The sequence below is a fragment of the Camelina sativa genome, chromosome 9 (assembly GCF_030686135.1).
Source record: "Camelina sativa cultivar CO46 ecotype springtype chromosome 9, ASM3068613v1".
NCBI classification, from domain to species: Eukaryota; Viridiplantae; Streptophyta; class Magnoliopsida; order Brassicales; family Brassicaceae; genus Camelina; species Camelina sativa.
This window is the reverse complement of record NC_141888.1, coordinates 24,084,015-24,104,833: the sequence shown is the minus strand read 5'-3', so window position 1 is coordinate 24,104,833 and position 20,819 is coordinate 24,084,015. Positions and strand designations below refer to the sequence as shown.

Here is a 20,819-nt window from a genome sequence, read left to right as displayed (position 1 = left end):
TACGATCTACAACATTCATTATTTTCTTAATAAGGGTTTGAAACCTTGCACTCAAAATATGCAGAAACACCACTGTATCATCAAAATTACTTGTCCACGGTCAGATATTCAAGAAGAAGACACCATGAGATGAGATGTGCTGTTATAGAGTTGACCCAGCCATAACAGCTACGGGGAGCAAGACAAAGGTAGGGAAACACCAAACTCACTAATGCCTTGCTGTTATAAAATGTCTACGGCATGAAAGGTCTGAAACAAAGCATCATATAAAAGCTCTCCATAATTAGATCTTAAAAGCTCAAAACTGAATCACTAAATCAACCGACCCACTTTTAAGGATTTAGAAGTGTAATTTCAGTGTCTAACAAAAACATTCGAAACAAAGATTCCTACATTAATCTGCAGTGAATGATAAATCTGATCAAAATCTAATTAACATAATATTATTAATAAAGGGTTCACTTCTCCTCATCGCTGTCGGTGCCATAGGTGTGACACAGAGATTCGAGTCCCTCCTTTACAGTCTTTTTCGACATTATGCAAACAGAAGAGATTTGACTGGGATAATTACGGCAATCACGTCTCTTATTATTACCCTTCTTCTTCTTCTCATCAAACGCCTCATAGTTTTTGTTTCTCTCTTCATCAATCCTTCTAGTCCGCTTACCAAATTTTATCGACTTGATAAGCAATTCTTCCTCCACGTTCTCTTCTTCTTGTTTTTTTCTTCTACTCAAAGCCTCAAGCATGGAGTCTACGCTCACGGAGGCTCGTCTAGACTTCATAGACTTAACCTCATCAAGTGCAGCCATAACTTCAATCTCTCTTTTAGATACCACAGTTCTCCTCTCTAAGGACTCCAACACGTTTTCAGTTACCTCACGCTTCTTCTCCTTCTCCTCGACTCCATTATACAGGCAAGTTGCACCTGATTCGACAGTATAACTACAGTTCTTTGGATCGGTCTTAATTATCACCTCCGCCAAGCATTTTGTGCACTTGATGTAGAACCTAAGGATTTTAATGCCTAGGTACGTCTCGTTGATGACGTCTTCTTGACGGCAATTGACTTTGGTGCCTTCCGACATGTAATTACCACATGTGTTGCATCGAACACGTACTGGAAGCATAGATCGAATCTTCTTCTGCTGATTTTTCGGTTTCTGGAGGCGAGGTATCTTCTTCGGATTGAAATCTGGCGGATAATACTTGTTTAGGCTTTTGCGTTCTCCCATAACTTCAGGCAATAAATAACAAAAGAAGGAGATCGCAAAACTATGAAAAACACACCCGAAGAAGAAGAACAGTCCAACAAAGAAGGAGATCTCTCTTTGCTCTTTCTCTATTTCTCTCTTGTAATTTCTTGTTTTAGATGATCCTTAAACGTTAGGGCCTCGGGGACTAAAACCTCCTTATATAGCCAAAGATGAGCGCTTCTCTGTTTCCTTTTGCACTTGAAATTGTTCTTTTCTCTTGTTTCCCCTTTTGTTTGCAAGCCGACTAATAGATTATAGAAAAGGCAAAAGAAATATGTAAAACGATTTATTTTGTCATTATCATCATCTTATACATATTTTTTTCCCTAACAATCATGATTAGATGAAGATATTAGGAAATCCACCTGTTCTCTTATAATATATCTCGACTTTTGGATCATTTTTAAAGGTTTAAGGCCTTATTAGGGAACGTCCTTCTTATATATAGCCGCCGAAGAGGAGCTTTTACGTTTCCCTTTTACATGTCTAGCTAGATTGGTTTTCAAAAGTTAATAGAATAAGATTACTACTTGTTTCTTTTATCTGTCGTAGAAATTGATACGTGTCAATATTGAAAATAGCAAAGATCATAACACAACACATGTGTATGAAATGAAGAAACGTTTCAACAAGTATAGACATCTAATGCAGTTTGTATAGTTTCTCAAATACAGAAAATAATTGAATAGATTGATTGCTACTATTTAGTTGGAAAGAAGAAAAAAGATTGATTGCTACCATAGTATTATATTGTTTAACTTTCCAATATACTAGGACTCAGACCCTCCGCGATATCGCGGAGGAATTAGAAAAAAAAAATTAAATTTAAATTTTAGAATTATATATTATGAAATCATTTAAATGTAATAAAATAATTTGAATACATAAAAATTAAACATAAACTGTTACTAAAAACACAACTATCAAAATAAAAACTTATAACAAAAAATATAATAAATTTTATGAAGAATTATGATAAATAGTTACAATTAAAAAAATTATTACGACAAAGTGATCCTAACTGAGAATATTGAACTAATTGTAATAATGAGTAAATATAATTTTCTATTAAATAATAATAATTAAAAATATATTTAATAATGATTGAGACTGTATCAACGGAAAATTCAAATTAAAATACACAACTTTTAAAAACAAAATAAATTAAATTTTTAATATTAAAATAGTTTTTAACGAAAATTAAAATAAATAGAAGCAATTGTAAATTTTATATTAAGTTTTATTAAATTTCTATATTGTTATAACGTTGAATATTATATATTAATATTTAAATTATTTAGATTCAACATAAAACAGAAAATTTGTTTCAACGAACAATGATTTGTTACTTATTGAGGACGAGACAAATATATAGAAATTTCAAAAGACATGGCTATTTAAATAGACACACCTATTAGAACGAAAACTTGTGATAAAAAAAAAGAAGAAATTATAATGAAAAGATATAACTCTACAATGAACAGATACAACTGTTTGAGTTTACAAAATAACAAATAAAAACAAATTTTTTTACAAAAAAGTACTACAAAAAATTGCAACTGTTGTTCGCATTTATTCAGATTGTTATTTTTATTTTTTAATATTAAAAATTTTTCTAACGAAAGTTACGATAATTAAACGCAACTGTAATTCTATATTAAGTTGTATTAAATTTCTCTATTGCTATAATTATTTCTAAAATTTTAGTTAGATTATAGAGTAACGTTGAATATTAGATATTAATATTCAATTATTTAGGTTCAACATAAAATGAAAAATTTGTTTCAACAAACTTTTTAGTTATAGATGAAGAGACAAATATAAAGAGAGTTCAAAAGACATGACTATTTAAATAAATACACCTATTAGAACAAAAAGTTGTGATGAAACAAACATAAATAAAATATAGTGAAATGATATAACTCTACAATGAACAAATACAACCGTTTGAATTAAAAAAAAACAAAATTTTTATGAAAAGGTACTATGAAAAATTGCAACTGTTGTGTCTGCACTTGATTATACCTAATAACTCATATAAACTGCTTTTAAATAGAAGGCATCTTTATTACCATATTGAAAAGTCAAATCGAAAAACTCACTATATAATCCATCTAACTCTTGGAAAAAAACTCTATGTATTTTTATTAAATTTTTATATTTAAAATTGTAACATCCGTGAACCGGAATCCCGGTTTGGGAGTTGCATCGGTCGATGCATGTTCAATTCTCTGCGTTTTGACTTAAGTCAAACGCTGCGTTTTGGTCAGAAGAGAAAGGGGAAAACCCTTAGGGTCGTGTCTTTTGTCTCATTAGACGTGTTTAGCCGTTTTTGAGATAAAAGAGAAGGGAGAAAGAGTTCTTGAAAGTTCTTGGTGATTTCTGGAGATTTGAGGCGTTTCTTGGTGAGATCTGTAGCTGGGATCGTTGTAGGAGCTTCCTAGAGGCTTGTTCTTGTTTGTTTGAGGCTTAGTTCTTCTGTGGCAAAGGTAAGTGCATGACCATGGCTTATCTAAGCTAGAGATCTCTCTGATTTGCTTGTTATGTGTTGTTAGGCTGGTTAGATTGTTATTTGGGACGTTAGGAAGCTTTCTTGTGGCTTGGGATCGAGTTTCGTGGTTGCAGGAACGAAGATCCGGCGAGAAGCTTCGGAGGAAAACGATGCTCGGCATTGCATCGGTCGATGCACTTTGTGCGTCGGTCGATGCAGATGCGAGGATGGCGCGTAAACTCTAGGGTTTTCGTGTTATGTCGAGCATGCATCGGTCGATGCATATCTTGCATCGGTCGATGCAAGTTAACCTTGCATCGGTCGACGCAAATCTTGCGTCGGTCGACGCAACCTCCATCTGGTGTCGGTCGATGCATGTTGGTATCGGTCGATGCAGAGTCCTGGTTTGTTATTGTTGATTGTTGAATGTTGTTTGATGGTTAGAGATGTCTCTATTGCTTGTGTGTATAGCCCAGTAGATGGGAGGATTGCCTTACTAAGTGTTTATAAAATACTCATGCATTGCAATATGTGTTTGTGGTGCAGGTAAAGGCAAAGTGTGATCGTGGAATCAAGGCAATGAAGAGGAGGATGTTCTAGGGACTCGGTTTGATGTTGTCTGGCATTGCTAGGTTGCTAGAGTTGGGTCATTAGAACATTGCTAGGTTGCTGGTTCTTTGATTCCTGATGTTTGGATATTGTTTATGTTGGAACATGGTTATATTTTATTATTGGATTATTATTGAATATTGGTTGATTATTTCTGCTGTCGGTTGTGATTGTGGTTAGGTGGCTAGTGGGTATGGGACCACTAGTTGTAGTTATTTAATATTACTATTATTTATTATTTATTATTAAAAAAGAAAAAAAAAAGGTCGGTCGTTTCAAAAATTAACTAAAAATTGTAAATTAGATTCATCATTTCAATAATCTTTTGTTAACTCAAGAATTAAATGATTTTTTTTACTTTTGAAAAAATGAATTCTAGAGAATAATTTAGAAAGCTGTAAAAACCGTTGAGATTGAAATTTTATATTATTTTGTGTCATGACAAAAAAATGAAAACAGTTCAAATAAACAAATTTATATAGTTTTTAAAAGATGTGAATATTCAAATAAACACAACTCTACAATGAACAATTATAACTTTACAAAAAATAGTTATAATGAACAATGGCAACTTTTTTAAAAACATACAATTTAAATTTTCTACATATTTTTTTTGGAAAATTATCCAAAAGGTATGATTGAAAGCACATAACTTTTGGTGACATATATATATATATAGGGATATTTTTTTTTTCTTTTTAACAAACTCTCCAGTCAATTAAGTTACAAGATTTTTTGTACTCCCTTATAAAGGAAACATGATACAACTAACTAATTTACATAAGAGGACAGAAAACTACGGTATGTTGTTTAAACAAACACACAACATCTGGATCAAGCTACAACATAAGAAAAAGCAAGCTTGAAAGCTTAAGTACAAACAACTAAAATAAAGATATAGAGGTACTAAAACCATAAAAATAGTAAGATCTACCAAGTAAAAATGCCACATGAAGTAACGGGAAGCTGACCAAGACCAAATCACCAGTCGCAGAACGATAAATTGTCGCAATGATATATTTTAGTATTTCGAGTATTTTCCATTATTTGGTATAACTGATATTTTTGTCGAGTGTTTTTGGGTGTACGGAATATTTTGGTTCAATTCCAGTTCTTCGATTTTGATGTTTAGGATCCATTCTCATAAGTTTCCCTAGACTACTAAAAAACAGGATAACAAATGCAATCGATTATTTATTTATTTATTTCTTTTCTTTTTTTTCGGGCAGGAGACAAAGAGCTAGAGAGGTAAGTAAGGTTTTACAAAGGTTGCAACTTGCAATCAACAACATAACAATAATATTTCTTAGCACAGAGTTCTGAACCAACATCTTTCCTCATAATAAGAAGACTGCAAGTCAAGTATAAGTTATTTATATCCTGTGATGATAGTTTAGTTGTGATCTTTGGTTATCTTAGTACATTACGTTTATACACATCTCCATATCAATGATAGCGATGCTCAATAACGTGTTACACCATCAGTGCAAATATCTCTATTTTTAAAAAAAATCTTGGAATGGTTTAAGTTATCATTCAAGACTGTTCGATAGAAACTTGTACATCATGAACCATGGTTTCCAATTTTTATAACATTTTTTTTTCTTTTCAATTTTATCCTTTTAGCATTTAGGCGTAGAATAGAATGTATCAGAACTTCACAAGCTCAGCTATTCTCGTAAACATATAATTATATAAATAGGGAATGTATGGTTTATGTCGGTATGACGTGTTCGCATGACGAATCGCGCATGTTGGTGACTGGATCACATGACTTCAGGGAGAACGACTTGTAGATGATTCAAACTCGTCTAACTTGTAACGTACGTACCATACAATTATAAATTACATGACCAACAACTAATCTACGTTCCAAATCTTGCATTTTACATTTTTTTTTAATATCCGAAAAAACTGAAGTTTTGATATATCAATAAACACTTCATTTTTTCTTACAGATAAATAAATAGTTTTGAGATTTTTTCCCAAAAATAATATATACTAGGTTTTCACCCGCCCTACACCGCGGAACTAAATTATAAACTAATATATTTTAAATAATAATTTTAAATTTATTTAGTTTTCAAATTTTCAATTAATTAAATTTTATCTAATTAATTTATAATTTTATTTAAAATGTTTTTCTTCTTCTTATGTTTTATACCGTTTATAATCTAATTACATTAAATTTATTATTAAATAGAATATAAAATTTTAAAATACTTAGTTTTGTTTTCTATAATTAAATAGAGGTATATGCCTATATGGTATGTTAGTGTATATTTTTGTGTATATTTTCATGTGTATACAATTTTTTTTTGTTTGGAACATTAAGAATATGTTGTAGTATGTGTAATATTTTGTAGTTCATATAATAAATAATTTATAAGTTAATTTTCCAAACTATGACTACAAATCTATAGTATATAAAATAAACTAATAGTTTTAGTGTTGGTTCTATAGTCAAAACCCGCCATGCTAGGCGGATCACATAACATGTTCAAAACATTTTAATCTGCAAAAAATCATCATAGAAAACCGTGAAAGTTAGTTATAGTATGTAAGACTAAAAATTACTTTTTATCAAATCAGTTTTTCAAATTTTTAAAAAACAATACATCTTCATTCACCTCCTTATAAAATAATAAAAAAGAAAATCCGTAGAAGTAAATTATGTTTATTTCCTTTTAAAATACTTAGTTTATATATAAAAAATTAAACACCAATAACATGCTTGTAAATAGGTGCTAATTTTAAAATTTATTTTATAAATATCCCAAAAATGTATATATAGTACACAGTTTTGAGATGATACACATAATTGACAATATACACACCACCCCTTCTTGAGACGACTTTATTTGTCAACGACCTTACACAAGTCACCCACCCATGAAACACGAGTAACTCTAATACAAACATTGTAATTTTTTGTCGTTTCATTGGAAAGGACAAGTCAAAGTCTCAAAGGAGACTAGAATACAAATTCACTGCCAAAATTATAGTCACAAACAAAAAAAACATTACAAAGAGTGAAAAAACAAAAAATAAAAAAAACCTTTGAGAAATTGTTTTTACTTTTCAAGAGCAAGAAAATATAATAAAATAATTGAATAGAGCTAAAACTGAGAGGAATAAGCGAAACCCCCTTTTTGCCCTCCTTGTTGAAACTGAGACCGGCTTAGCCCACTCGCTTCCAACATCTTGTTCCACTCACGCGCCTCCGCACCTTCACCGAACTCCCTATCTCCGCCTCTCATTGTCTGGAGAATCTTCGCCGCTTTCTCCTTCAACCTCCCGCTTCCGCTTTCGCTCTCCACAATCTCCGTCAAAACCTCCTCCAAACCCGCCTCACTCGCCAATCCTCTAAACCTCATATTCCCAACACACAACGTCAACAAAGCCCCCACGCAATTCTCACGCGTCGCCGCCGTCTCCGCCTCAACTCCACCACCACTTTCTCGCAATTTCCCGACCAATATCGCCACCGCATTCCCGTCAAGCATAGCTCCTTTCCCTTCCGGACAAGCCGCTATGTTACATAGCAACAAAAGTACCCTACTCGCCGATTCACCGGTTCTAATCATAGACAACATAACCGGCACCGCACCGGCTTTAACCAACCTATTCCGGTTATTCGGAATCAAAGACAGATGATAAAGCGCGAGCGCCGCGTCCTGACGCGCTCTCTCACTCTCAGACGATCGAAGCGCGTGAAGAAGTGGCTCAACCGCACCGAGAACTCCAATCACCATCTTGTTCTCTTCCTCAACAGCTAAACTAAACAAAGCTCCGATCACATGCTCTTGCGCCTCCGTCGATCCCGATTTCAATACATCTATCAACAAAGGAACGAATCCTGACCGTACGATTTTCAATTTATTAGGTTTCTCCAACGAGAGGTTGACCAACGACGCGGCGGCGTTCGTCTGCACGACGTTGTACCGTGAAACTATCAAAGATCGGAGTAACGAGAGGATCCGGTCAGTACAAAGCGAGATTCTCGTGCTCTCGTTTGATCTCGTCGTCTTCCTTAGCTGAATCAGACCTTGCTCGTGATCGATTGTGTCTACACTGCTTAATTTGATGTAGATCTCTTCTTCTTCCGGTGACATCGGAGGAAACGATGAGTAATCCGATGAAGAGAACGAGGTGGGATTCCGGGTCGTCGAGTGATTAACGGGTCGGGTTTGGTGAAATGGAAGAGAATTGCTTGAAGATATTGCGTTTCTTGAACGAGACCGAATCGCTCCCATCACAGAATCGTAATCCGAATTCGAATTCGAATTCGAATTGGAATTGGAATTGGAATTCTCAGCAAGCGGAGGTAAGATTTCGGATTTAGAGATCCGATGACCCGGACCCGAACCCGAACCCGAAACCGTATCCATACGGGTACGAACAACACCTTCGACGTAAGCGTAATCAGGAGGACGAGGGTGGTTCATTTTGTTTCTATCGCACCAGCTGAGAATCGTTGATCTCATGGCGAGGTTTGGGATTACGGTTGATAAATCGGGTTGAGTCCCGTCGTGAAGCTTCGGAGCAAACCCGAGGTTACGGCAAACTTGGACGGAGACACGCTCGAATGTTTGACCCGAGGCGACGACTACTGGATCCGACATTAAAAAACCGGTGATGGGACAGAGGAACTCCGTCGGGGTTTCGCCGGGGTCGTTTTGCTGAGGCATAGACGTGGCGGAGGCAGAACGGTGGTGGTGAAAAGAGAACCATTTGTGTCTACCGGTCTCGCCCATTTTGGAGATAGAGACAGAACTTGAAGAAGCGAAGAAACAACGAAGCGAAATCTGAGAAGTTAATGTAAGAGATTTTTGACTTCAACGTTTTGAGGTTTTTGATCGAGTCCAAAAGATCCTCTCGTTGATACTACTAACCAGACTCTTAATTACTCGTTTTTTTTCTTTCTTACTAATATAACATAGTTAGTATATTTAATGATTACGATAAATTGATAATGATTGGATTTTTTGTCGTATAAAAATAATATAGGATATTCGATAATAATTTCAATAACTGATGTCATAACTATTTTATCTAAATTTTTTTTTTCTTTTCTGTGGCTTGATTAAACAAATTTGAAAATTGGATAATGACCATCTGTGTCGTGACATTTCTAGATGACATTGACAGTTTTAGTTTCCACAATAAAATTATAGACCAATTGAATAATAAATCTCATAGTGGACAAAAAAATAAGGATTACGGAGGGGGAGGAAATATAAAACTCTATAGATTATGTGCAATTTGTGTTTAGTAAGTCAGAATCATTGTAAGATGTAAGTAAATTGTCGTTGACGAATATACACAAATCGAATTGATTCATGCGCAGCATCATGATCAGGTGATGACAGTTCAAGGCGTGTTTACAAGTTCTCTACCCCGTTAGATAAGAAAAGGTATTGAATTAGAGATTTTTTTTCTTCTCATGGTTGCTTTGTGTTGACTATATTGTTAATGAAATAAATGATATATAAGCTTTTGTTTGTCGTCGCCTCTGAGAGAAATCATTCAAACACAAGGGGGAATAGAGAAACCAATACCCGAAGAAGAAAGCAATCACGATTCACAAAGCAAAGAAATTAAATAGAGATTTGGACGTGGAGACCATCTTGGACCTCCTCCCACGGACCACGGTATATAACAATTGATTTGCGATTGTCTCTCTCATAGCGGTTTGAGCAATAAACAAGGCACATCTATATGTTAATAACATGTTCAAATCAAGAGACTTCACCGACAAAGTAGCTGCCATTGCCAACAAGTTGTTGGCAACAACACATATTCTTGGAAATGTTGGACAGATTGCCATTCTTTTGAGTGTCTGACGCCATTCTTTAAAAAAAAAGAAAACTGCAAAGATACTTACAATATGTAACATAAGAGATTGACCTTGATTCTATGCGGATTGTGAACTTCAAATCTCAAACACCGAAATGGTGTTAGACAACTTCAAACCTTAAAAATCTATTTAAGTAAGACAATGATAGAAAATGAAGATACAACTTTTTTTTAAAAAAATACTTATTAAATAATAGAATCTTATAATAAAATATAGCATGTTGCTGTAAAATTACGTGCCAAAGAAATATGCAACAAATTAAATGTTTCATCTGTTTCATGTTTCATGCCATATTTTGTTCGTTTTGTTTCATGTTAACGACCTAGGGGGCAATTATATATATTTTTTTTCTTGCGGATAGTGGGAAAATATTATCTATAACTTGAAGCTTTCCTGATAATTTTGTATTACTGTTTTTAGTGTGAGCTAGTATATTTGACGCAACATATCTAACAATTAGAAAGATCGATCATGGCCACCACAAATCGAGTTTTCTCTTTATTTTTAATATAATGAAATAAGAAACAAATTACAATAAAACCTTATAGGCTTATAGCTTTTATGTAGGCCAAATGTGGCAAGTCTTTGACAGAATGTATCGGCAAGGGGGTGTACATAATGTTTTTTAATATCACGTGGAGAATTAAAAACAAGTTTGTAGCAAAAGAATATAATAATAGAAATTGTCAACTGAATCTCGTAAATTTAATAATTAATATACATATTGCATTCATCCATTTCTGTCACAATTTATAAAATTACTTCCCTGTAGACATTCAAGAATATACATTGTTTATACCAAAAAAGAGTTCTTATAATTTATGTTTAGAGACACAAATTCGTGGAACGGATCTGGTATTTATACGGATATCTCATTTGATATGTATAAAGATGAGGAAGCTGGTCGTCTGCCTCTAGATGATTGGAAGGTTGCTTTACGGAGACTTCATCACTCTCTGTTCATTTTAGAGGCTTAGCATATCAGCGCCTTGTCGACTCTGCTTCTGTAGCCGATTTTAAGACTGATTTTTCTAGACAAATTGTGGTAACAATGTCAACCCCCTCATACTAGATGTCACTGTTTGTGTTCTTTGTTCCCCAACATTATTGTTAGAACGATTTGAGAAAAGTGATCTACAGTGTATTCAACTGTTTACTACTGCATATAGGTTATTTTTCAGTTGGAAATTAAATACTATGACAGAAAACTTAATGTCTTCTAAAGAAATGAAGGATAAAATTGCACAGTTAATCACTAATCCTAAAAATAATTGTATGTAATAATATAATCCTAGAAGAGGTAAACACTTACAAACATTATTTACAAATCTTTAAAAGAATTGTATGGTAAGATTACCCTAAGGTAATTATACAACTAATCACTAATTCTGTAAGAAAAATATATAATTTTTCTTTTGTGAAAAAGACATATTTGTAAGAAGGAAACTATACTATACACTCGGTGAGGTTGCTCGTCTGAGTACCCAACTGTATGAGTATACCCCTCCCGAATGTCCTGGTAACCTTGGAGACTATCTCTCGATCTGGCCCTTTCCACAGTCAACCTTAACAACTCTCCGATCCTCGGATTTATATCCTCTCTCCAAATTTTTTACTTGGCTGCAGCTGGACGGGAGCTCTGTGTTGACGCTGGAGCCATTGAAGATCTTGACGAAGAAACCCATAACCCCGGCTTGCTCTGTCCCAACCTTATTATCTCTTTAGCCCAGGTTTGCTCCCCAATCTTATCCCGAAACCCTGGTAAATAGTCTACTTTGCCTAGAATATGATTCATCCCTGCACTGGAACCTACTCAGACCCGTCTATAATTGCTTTATATCAAGTTCAAATGGTTTAGTACCGATGTTTTCTGCTTGGTCAAGATGAGGCTCCCTCGATAGCAGAATATTGGTTTCTTCTAATTTGCTTGAGAACCTTTTGTGTCGAGTTCAGTGTGAATCCAGGTTTGGTCTAAACTCCACTCTCTCCCACCCTAGTCAATGCTTGGTTTGCTTAGTGGTATCACTAGTTTGAAGATTGCTTCTGATCCCTAAGTCACCATCGCTGCTAGAATGGTATAAGAGTCCTTTGAAAACCGTGTTTGTCGGATCTCCCAGGGATGCTCTCTTTGATGGAGACAGCTTGGCATTATGATCCCACCTATACAGAGTTGGGGTTACCGAGCCTTCACCAGCCTCCTATCTCCACCTCGCCTGATTGCAAAGCTCTCAAAACCGCAAATCATCTACTTTATGAAGCCTCTTCATAGAAACTTGAAGATTAGTGGCATTATGACATCCACTCTATGGAGTAGTGGTTACCACAACTTCTTTAAGCTCTTCTCACTCAACCTTGGACCTGCAAGTACTTTAGTAGCAATCGGCCCTCAGAGCTCTATCCTTGCTCGACCTTTTATCAAAGCTCTACCTAATGTAGCCCCCCCTCACTCCGGTGAGATAGTCAGCTTTGACCCTTTCATCGCCACATAGTCTTCGACCCAAGACAATGGCCATCTTTTCCTCCATTGACCTGCTCATGGAGTTCACATCGATTTGCCTTGATCTCACAGGTTCCAGTTTGCTTCATAGCATGTAGTTCATAGTTCTCAAGCTTTTACTATCGATTATCCTTATCTACTTATGTCTCTTCGTTGTTTTATGCTTTGGGCAAACCCCTTTATGTTTATCCTAAAAACACTCTATCCCTTGTATGTTACCTTCTATTTTAATGAAATGATAACATCTGTTTGATCAAAAAAACAAAAAAAAAAACTATACAATAAATTACAAAAACTAAAAGAACAAATATTATTACTACCTGTTTTTAATGATTTACTTTTATAAAAATGTATAAATTACTATAATCCCAGAAAGAAAAGGATTATAATTTCTCACTAATCAAAGTGGATATGGAGGAATTCTCAAGTTTCTCTTTGACTTTGATCTCCAGGAATGCAAATGTGCTTGCGGATCGATTAGCACGATAAGTTCGTACTCAACCGCATGTGGTTACATATGTTAACAGTTCTTTCCCCAATTGGCTTGTTTGAATCTATCTTTATTTCTTTATTGTTAATATATATATATATATATATATATATATATATATATATATATATATATATATATATATATATATATATAACATTGTCAACAATCAATACTATCATCCGCCCTTTAACTTTGTTTTATTGGTATAACTTTTCTTCCTTTTAAATTGTTGTTATTTTCATATGATCATGTATAATTAATTCCATGGTGATGTCAAATTTTACATCCGAATCAATCTCCATGATCATTAGAAAATTTTTCAACTTACTGGGAAATGATAAAATTTGTTCTAAACACTGTCTATGTCCGGTTTAAATGTTGGTTTGGTTTGGTTTTACAAATTCGCTTGCGGATGTGATGAAACCGGGTATCATACGGCGCCGTGTAGTTAATGTTTTCTTTTCCTGAGAAAAAAAAAACGCAGTCTCTAAAACTCTAAAGAGCGATCATCCGAGAGAGATAGAGAAGAAGAAATAAAGGATCTTTTTCATGGGCGATCGCTGAGATCCCCCTGACGAACATAACACAAAAATTGTCTTCAATCACGAATCTTATTCGATATATATATTGGAGCCCCTGATCTGGTAAAAACTCGATCTTCTTTAAGTTGCCGCTTATAACTTTGGGGCTTTGGGGGAAAGAAAATTCATCTACCTTTGTATTTCTTCTCAGGTAAGAATCGATTAACAAGCCTTTAGTCTCTTCAACGCAGCTAGTGGTGAAGTATTTGTGTTAAATCACATCTGGGTTTTGTCTTAATTGTGTCAAAACCATTTTTTTTGTTTTGGCTTTGCTTTGCTTTGGCACTAAATTTAATTTAGGTTCGATTTTTGTGAATGAAGAAAAATTAACAGTTGTAGTCAAACTGAAACGCGTTGGTTTAGTGATTATATTGGAAAGAATTTGGAAATTATTCCACATTTTTTTTTTTAATCGTTTGATCTCATTGACTTTTGGTATATGATCTGCTTCTCTACCCAGATTCTTTATGCTTTAGTGTCACAAGTGATAATTTTTGAATTTGAGCTTTGATTGGTTACTTACCTCTTTGAAGGTTTATAATTTCTAGTGGAAGTAGTTTGAAATGGTGTTGGTATTGGCATTGGGGGATCTCCATGTACCCCATAGAGCAGCTGATCTACCTCCTAAGTTCAAATCAATGCTTGTCCCCGGGAAGATTCAACACATCATCTGCACTGGAAATCTCTGCATCAAAGTAGGGTTTTCTCAAATTTTCAATCTTTACATCTCTATCATGCTTTATTTTGATCATATAAATTTTGAATTAGAGTCTATTTTCGTTCTGAATCCTACAAGTTTATCTTGTTTGTGCGTTGTTTCGAACTTGATTCTTACTTGGTAGTGTGAGACTTTGGTTGGATCAGTGTTAGTTTTAGATTTGCTTGAGCAATGGAATTGTGAAGTGATTTAACTCAGAATCGATTAGTTGTTTTTGAGAATTCGATGATGTTTCTTTAGTTGGAAGATGTGTTAAAGAAGTTTGTGAGGTGTTGTGTTTAGTTGATAACCCATCTTAGAGAAGCTGCAGACCTGATTTGTTCTTATGATATATCGTCTTTTCTGGTTCATGTGTTTGTGGTAAGCTTAACAATTTGTGACTGTTTTAGGAAATCCATGACTACTTGAAGACTATCTGTCCTGATTTGCATATAGTTCGAGGGGAGTTTGACGAAGATGCACGATACCCTGAGAACAAAACCTTGACTATCGGGCAATTCAAGCTGGGACTGTGCCATGGCCACCAGGTTCACTTTTTCTTCTCTTGCGCATTTCATTACGAGCTTTACGAGTTAGACACTAGCATTTTGCAGCATATGAAAAAATCCCTAGTACTACACCGTCTGTTTATCAGAATTTGCAGATTATAAAATTGAAGTTTTCTTCTCTTGCACAATTTGATTGTGAGTGAGCTTTACGAGTTAGACACTAGCATATTTTGTAGCATATGAATACTCCCTAGTTGTATGATACCCCATCTGTTTATCAAAATTTCGATTTAAAAACTAAATTTTGCTTGCCTTTACCTCATTGCTTTGTTGGTTTGTGTCCCTTACCTAGTGAGTTTCAGTTTTTGCGCGCTTATTGCTGTATGCATGATAATGTAATCAGGCTCCGACTGTCACATCAAATAGTTTTTCTCTCTAGTCTTTACATTGTCATATGGTAAACAATGATATATTGCTTTTGTCTAGATGCCTCCAATCTATACTTACCTATTCATAATAAAGAATGCGTGTTTTAAAGAATAGTAAACGGGAAAGTCAGTTTAAGCACCCTTGATTTTTCATGTCAATGTTTTAGACTAAAGTTACTAAACTAAGAAAGAGATGCCTCGTTTAAGTTTGTTTTTCTATGTACCAACGTCTTGTCATCATAAAATTTGGTTTTCTGGTTCTTCCATGTTCCTTAGGAAGCAGTGGTTAGTTAAACTTTTAAGAACTTATTTGCAGTGGTATGAAAAAGAGCTTCTCTCTATTTTGTTGTATGTACAGGTGATCCCATGGGGTGATCTAGACTCACTGGCCATGCTTCAGAGACAACTCGGCGTTGACATACTTGTAACAGGCCATACCCACCAGTTCACAGCCTACAAACACGAAGGAGGAGTGGTGATCAACCCGGGATCTGCAACCGGAGCTTACAGCAGCATAAACCAAGACGTTAACCCAAGCTTTGTCCTTATGGACATCGATGGTTTCCGAGCTGTGGTTTACGTCTATGAGCTAATCGATGGAGAGGTTAAAGTCGACAAGATCGAGTTCAAGAAACCTCCCACCTCCAACTCTGCTCCCTAGTCCAATTTTAAAACAGCCTGAAACCTTTTTTATGTTTTTATCTGAACTCACTCCTAAAAAATTTGGTACTTTCTTGTGAAAAATAATCTTTTAATTTAACAATTTGGAAATTGAATCACTGAGTACAAATATTATGAAAAATTACGAAAAAAAAAAGAAATAATATTGAAATAATTTGCTGCAAAAGTCGAATATTTTTTTTTTGTTATTACCACGAAGTTGTCGAATCCACGAAGTTGTCGAATTATTTCATCTACAAGAGATTAAAAAAGCATAATAAAATCGATCCCCAAATTTATTATTAATCGTGAAAATTAAAGCCCTAAAAACCCGAACCCGGATCGATCTGACCCGACCCGATTAATGAGCAGTGAATCTGAAAAGCATAACATGCAAATAAGTCTCGCCGGGGCTCACAATCTGCGTCGGAAAATTCTTGTGATTGACGGAATCTGGGAAGCCTTGAGTCTCCAAACACAAACCACCGTATTTCCCATAAACCGCTTTACCTTTTCCGACGACGCGTTTCAACATGTTACTCGTGTAAAACTGAACACCAGGCTGGTTCGTCCACAGCTCCATCTTCCTCCCTGTGATATCCTCCGTCACAACCGCCGTTTTCCTCAGATGTTTCCCGATCGGTCCGTCGATGATGTAGTTGATGTCGTAGCCGCCGGGTAGCTCGTGGATCCGGCTCCCGATCTCGCGTGGCTCGAGGAAATCGTAAGGTGTTCCGTTTATGGATGTGATTTCGCCGGTTGGGATGAGTGTGTCGTCGACGGGAGTGATTTTATCGGCGAGGAGTTGGATTTTGTGGGAGAGGATGTCGCCGGAGTTGTGGCCGTGGAGGTTCCAGTATGTGTGGAGGGCTAAGTTGATTGGTGTTGGTTTGTTTAGTGGTTTTGCTTCCATTTTAACTCCGAGTATGTTTTTTCCGATCATGTACGTCACTTTCACCGTCACGTTTCCGGGGAAACCTTTAATAAATAACCATAAATTAAATTACATTTCAATTTAAGGATGACAATGATGGTAGTTTTTGGTTTTTTACCTTCTTCACCGTCGAAGCTGTTGTATTTGAAAGTAATGTGGCTTGTGGGAACGTAACTTTGGACTGACCAAATCACATCACTAAATCCCTTTGTACCACCTGATTTTTGTAAAAAGGATTGATTGGTGATAACATTTTTAAAGATAAATGAAATTTCCAACAAAGGAGTAGTGAGTGAGATCAAATTGAGATAAAAAGTAATAATATACCATGGAGAGTGTTATAGCCGTCGTTGGGACTGGTTTTGTACAATTGACCATTTAACTTGAACTGAGCACCTCCTATTCTATTAGCCACTCTTCCCACTATGGCTCCAAAATAAGTTGTATCATTCTACAATAAAATAATATCCAAAACCGAGAAAATTATTAGTATTACTAAATTTGTTATTTCTAACAGTAACGCCTAATATAGCAACGTGGGTTGTGAGTCATTGGTTTTGGATTAATTATATAAGTGAAGGATATCGAATAACGTGACAATGCTTTTTTAGCCGAACATCTAGTTCTATCTAAAACCCAAAGTTTTGACCAAAAATGTGATAACAACTAAAAGATCAGGAAAAAGTAATTAAATTACCTTGTAACTATCAAGACTATCAAATCCAAGAACAACATCATCTTGCTTTCCTGTGAATCATCATAAGAAATATCAGATTTAAAACAGAGAAAAAGAAATCAGAAGAGACAGAGAGGGAGAAAGGAAGAAAGAGAGAGAGAGAGAGAGACCATGTCTGTCAGGGAGGAGAAGAGAGGTCATGACAGCACCATAGTTAGTGAAGGTAACACTAAAGTTTCCTCTGGTGAGCTTATAGGTTTTGATCTTCTTTTCACAGAGACTGTAATCAACACAACAACATAACAACACCATCAAAACATATACACCCGTAACGTGTAATGACGACCATGGCTTCTTCACCATTTTTTTCAGATCAATCAAGATCTACTATTGAGTGATGAGAGAGAGAGAGAGAAAAATGGAAAAAGAAAGAGAGATAATTTTGGATTTTTCTTCTTGTAATGTGTGTGTATCCTATTTATATTAGTGTGGATGAGAGAGATGAGACTATTATCCCAAAACTTTTATTTTTTATTTTATTTTAAATCTTCTTTGTAATTTAGATTTGTTTAGAAGATATTTTAGTTGACAAAAAAAAATAGTCTTGAATTATTTTATAATTGGACATTTAAAAAACAATTGTTCCATAATTTTAAGATGTATGTGTGCGTGCTCGTCTCACTGTATAGTTTGAATACTTCTATTTATTTATTTATTTATTTATTTTATCACGAATAAATTTATTCTATTTTAGTATATAAGAATTTTCTCTCTTTTTGAATTTTTCTTTCGTTTTTGCGTTTTTTTATTGAGTTTTGGTATGTGTGCGTGCTCGTTGTGACCACGAACAAAGTTCGGTATTCATAAATGCCTCCCACGGATCACTTGCATAAATGGTAGTAAATTTCTAGAATTTTGATTTGTACTAATTCTCTGGTTTGAAAAGTATTATCCTAAATGAATTTGTAGTTTTTGGCGACCAGAGTAAGTTTTAATTTCCAAACCATTCGTTGAAATTTTTAACCACTTAGGCCATTTTTAACGCTGGAACACCTCCTATGTGCTTGGGCTTTTTATATTTCAAAATAATGAATAGTGGGCTTAGCACAGGTAAAACAGTTCTTATTTCAGAACAGTTTTGAGGATGTTCTTGTGCGACGTGGAGAATTTTTATTGGGCAAAAATTTGGGTCGGTGGCCAAAAATTCTCGTCTCCTCAAAAATTTTTGTCGACATAGTTTTTATTTTTCTTCTCTCCCAACTACGAAACCCTAGACGGCGATCTCATCTCCGTTCTTCTCTCCCAACTACGAAAGGCGAAACGGCGATCTCATCTCCGGTGTCTCCTCGTCGAAGCCCAGTGATTCCTCTGTCTCATCGGCGTTCTCTCTGTCTACTCTGTCTCCGTCAATTTCGCCGTCTTCTCGTCTCCTCTGTCTCGGGTGGCTCGCAAATCTCATCTCCGGTTAACAAAGGCAAAGGTAATCTCAAAATCTCATCTCAGAAGAGGTAAAGTGTTGTTATTCTGTTTCAGTAATCTCAAAATGTGTTTTTGTTTCATGCTTCAAGATTAGTAATCTCAAAATGTGACTGTATCATGCTTCAAGATTGTAATATGTCTTGTTTCAGTGAATTTAGATGGCAGAATTAGTTTTGGATGTTGTTCTTTTGTTAAATTGGTATGAAATTTACTTAGTATTTTTTTTTCAGGACATAGCGGCAAAGGTGATGGCTTTTTCGGATCAAGGGCCAAGAACAATATGTATTCTCTCTGCAAGTGGTGCAGTTTGTAGAGTGACGCTTCGTCAAGCTTCTCATTCTGGTGGAACTGTTTCTTATGAGGTTTAAAATTATGTTCTTTATAATTTTTGGCTGTCTTTAGTGTTAAGCTTTAGTCTTTGTTGTTGAGATTTGTATATTATGTTCTTTTTGCAGGGACGATTTGAGATCGTTACTCTCTCAGGCTCGTTCTTGAATTATGAGGTAAATGGTTCCATGAACAGAAGTGGTAGCTTGAGTGTCTCTTTGGCTGGACCTGATGGCAGTGGTAGCTTGGATGGCCGGATTGTAGGTGGCAGTGTTGTTGGTTCACTTGTAGCTGCAACACAAGTCCAGGTACAAAACGTGAACTCTTGTTGCGGAAGCCTAGCCTTTTTCATTGTATTCGAGTTAGGAAGAAGATGGTTTAATAGGTTAAGCGCAAATATAATCACAATCTGTTTAATAGGTTTATGTTCATTTGCTTCGTAATGTTGATATATAGGTTGTAGTGGGAAGCTTTGTTGCGGAAGCAAAGAAACCTAAACAAAGTAGCGTTAACAAGCCTCTATTTGAGTTGATGTGAGCCATTAGAATCTTTGTCTTCGTATTTCAATTACAGATTGATCTGTTATGTCCAATCCCTTGATGATGATCAATGGAGAATGAAAAGTTATTATTACTCTGTTTGTAATCAGGCATTGTTGGAAACCCTAAAGATGAGTAAAGGACTGAGTTCGAATCCATCATTTGGGATTGGAAGGTGAAGCCAAATGTGTTGAGGATCTCTTGTTTTTTCTTGAGCTACCTCCGACAGGTACGTTACGGAGAGAGCCACCTTCGGTCCAATACCTTCGACAACCTTTGTAGAAGTATCTTGGTTGCGTGAGACTGTAGTTGTTGTAATAACAGAACTTTGTATTAGTTGAGTTGCATCTTGGACAGTTTACTTTCTCTTGAACTTTTTCTTGTGGCCTCGTCTTCGTATCATCTCTATCAGGGAATCAGTAAATAGACAAGCACATCACAAATTGTATGTTTGTTTGTTTTTTTTTTAGTTTTATTTACAATGTTTTGTTGTTTCATAAAAATTTGGTATTGTATTATGAATTTTAGTAAAAGTTTTATAAGTTTGAAATTTAAATGTTTTTTTATAATTTTAATAATTTATAAGTTTATAAGTTTAAGAATATGATGAAGAATATTAAATAATTGTAATAAGTTTAACTCTAATATTACATACCAAATTTATTAGATTTTATAATTGTTTTATGTTTAAGAATATTATATTATTAAATCTTAAGATCTTATGTGTTTTCCCTATAACTATCTTTTTAATAAAAGTTCTTAACTACTCATCTTAGATTATTT

General features: G+C 35.0%; 4 protein-coding genes and 1 pseudogene across 9 annotated transcripts; 2 read left to right on the top strand and 3 right to left on the bottom strand.

The window, feature by feature from the left end:
- Positions 1 to 309: 309 nt before the first annotated feature.
- Positions 310 to 1,469, bottom strand: LOC147938639 (uncharacterized; annotated as a pseudogene). The gene has a single exon (XR_015564973.1). The product of XR_015564973.1 is annotated as an uncharacterized LOC147938639 (transcript).
- Positions 1,470 to 7,260: 5,791 nt separating this feature from the next.
- Positions 7,261 to 9,423, bottom strand: LOC104711247 (U-box domain-containing protein 39). The gene has a single exon (XM_010427936.3). It carries the CDS (start codon positions 9,111 to 9,113, stop codon positions 7,476 to 7,478), a length of 1,638 nt encoding a protein of 545 aa, XP_010426238.1. The 5' UTR covers positions 9,114 to 9,423; the 3' UTR covers positions 7,261 to 7,475.
- Positions 9,424 to 13,472: 4,049 nt separating this feature from the next.
- Positions 13,473 to 16,197, top strand: LOC104711246 (vacuolar protein sorting-associated protein 29). 4 transcript variants are annotated; one of them, XM_010427932.3, is made up of 4 exons: positions 13,473 to 13,938; positions 14,321 to 14,482; positions 14,895 to 15,032; positions 15,780 to 16,197. In XM_010427932.3, exons 2-4 carry the CDS (start codon positions 14,351 to 14,353, stop codon positions 16,080 to 16,082), a joined length of 573 nt encoding a protein of 190 aa, XP_010426234.1. In that variant the 5' UTR covers positions 13,473 to 13,938; positions 14,321 to 14,350; the 3' UTR covers positions 16,083 to 16,197. The 4 variants fall into 4 exon arrangements, with proteins under 4 accessions (XP_010426234.1, XP_010426235.1, XP_010426237.1 ...); XM_010427933.3 differs by having other exon boundaries at positions 13,649 to 13,938; positions 14,336 to 14,482; XM_010427935.3 differs by having other exon boundaries at positions 13,651 to 13,850; positions 14,336 to 14,482.
- Positions 16,198 to 16,267: 70 nt separating this feature from the next.
- On the bottom strand, positions 16,268 to 18,362 carry LOC104711245 (uncharacterized). Its single transcript, XM_010427931.3, has 5 exons — positions 17,862 to 18,362; positions 17,713 to 17,762; positions 17,343 to 17,466; positions 17,134 to 17,232; positions 16,268 to 17,059 (listed from the first exon to the last, which is right to left on the bottom strand). Exons 1-5 carry the CDS (start codon positions 18,052 to 18,054, stop codon positions 16,443 to 16,445), a joined length of 1,083 nt encoding a protein of 360 aa, XP_010426233.1. The 5' UTR covers positions 18,055 to 18,362; the 3' UTR covers positions 16,268 to 16,442.
- A 432-nt stretch (positions 18,363 to 18,794) lies between these two features.
- LOC104711244 (AT-hook motif nuclear-localized protein 8) lies at positions 18,795 to 20,592 on the top strand. 2 transcript variants are annotated; one of them, XM_010427929.3, is made up of 5 exons: positions 18,795 to 19,171; positions 19,401 to 19,532; positions 19,626 to 19,805; positions 19,954 to 20,030; positions 20,147 to 20,592. In XM_010427929.3, exons 2-5 carry the CDS (start codon positions 19,419 to 19,421, stop codon positions 20,163 to 20,165), a joined length of 390 nt encoding a protein of 129 aa, XP_010426231.1. In that variant the 5' UTR covers positions 18,795 to 19,171; positions 19,401 to 19,418; the 3' UTR covers positions 20,166 to 20,592. The 2 variants fall into 2 exon arrangements, with proteins under 2 accessions (XP_010426231.1, XP_010426232.1); XM_010427930.3 differs by lacking the exon at positions 19,954 to 20,030.
- The last annotated feature ends 227 nt before the right edge of the window (positions 20,593 to 20,819 follow it).

Excerpts from the sequence above, each read along its gene's own strand:
- LOC104711247 (XM_010427936.3), bottom strand. The coding sequence starts at position 9,113 with ATGGGCGAGACCGGTAGACACAAATGGTTCTCTTTTCACCACCACCGT.
- LOC104711246 (XM_010427932.3), top strand. The coding sequence starts at position 14,351 with ATGGTGTTGGTATTGGCATTGGGGGATCTCCATGTACCCCATAGAGCA. Across the intron at positions 14,483-14,894 it reads CTGGAAATCTCTGCATCAAA|GAAATCCATGACTACTTGAA; the intron begins GTAGGGTTTTCT and ends TGACTGTTTTAG. Across the intron at positions 15,033-15,779 it reads GACTGTGCCATGGCCACCAG|GTGATCCCATGGGGTGATCT; the intron begins GTTCACTTTTTC and ends TTGTATGTACAG.
- LOC104711245 (XM_010427931.3), bottom strand. The coding sequence starts at position 18,054 with ATGGTGAAGAAGCCATGGTCGTCATTACACGTTACGGGTGTATATGTT. Across the intron at positions 17,233-17,342 it reads CGGCTATAACACTCTCCATG|GTGGTACAAAGGGATTTAGT; the intron begins GTATATTATTAC and ends TACAAAAATCAG. Across the intron at positions 17,060-17,133 it reads CAGCTTCGACGGTGAAGAAG|GTTTCCCCGGAAACGTGACG; the intron begins GTAAAAAACCAA and ends TATTTATTAAAG.
- LOC104711244 (XM_010427929.3), top strand. The coding sequence starts at position 19,419 with ATGGCTTTTTCGGATCAAGGGCCAAGAACAATATGTATTCTCTCTGCA. Across the intron at positions 19,533-19,625 it reads GTGGAACTGTTTCTTATGAG|GGACGATTTGAGATCGTTAC; the intron begins GTTTAAAATTAT and ends TTCTTTTTGCAG. Across the intron at positions 19,806-19,953 it reads TAGCTGCAACACAAGTCCAG|GTTGTAGTGGGAAGCTTTGT; the intron begins GTACAAAACGTG and ends GTTGATATATAG.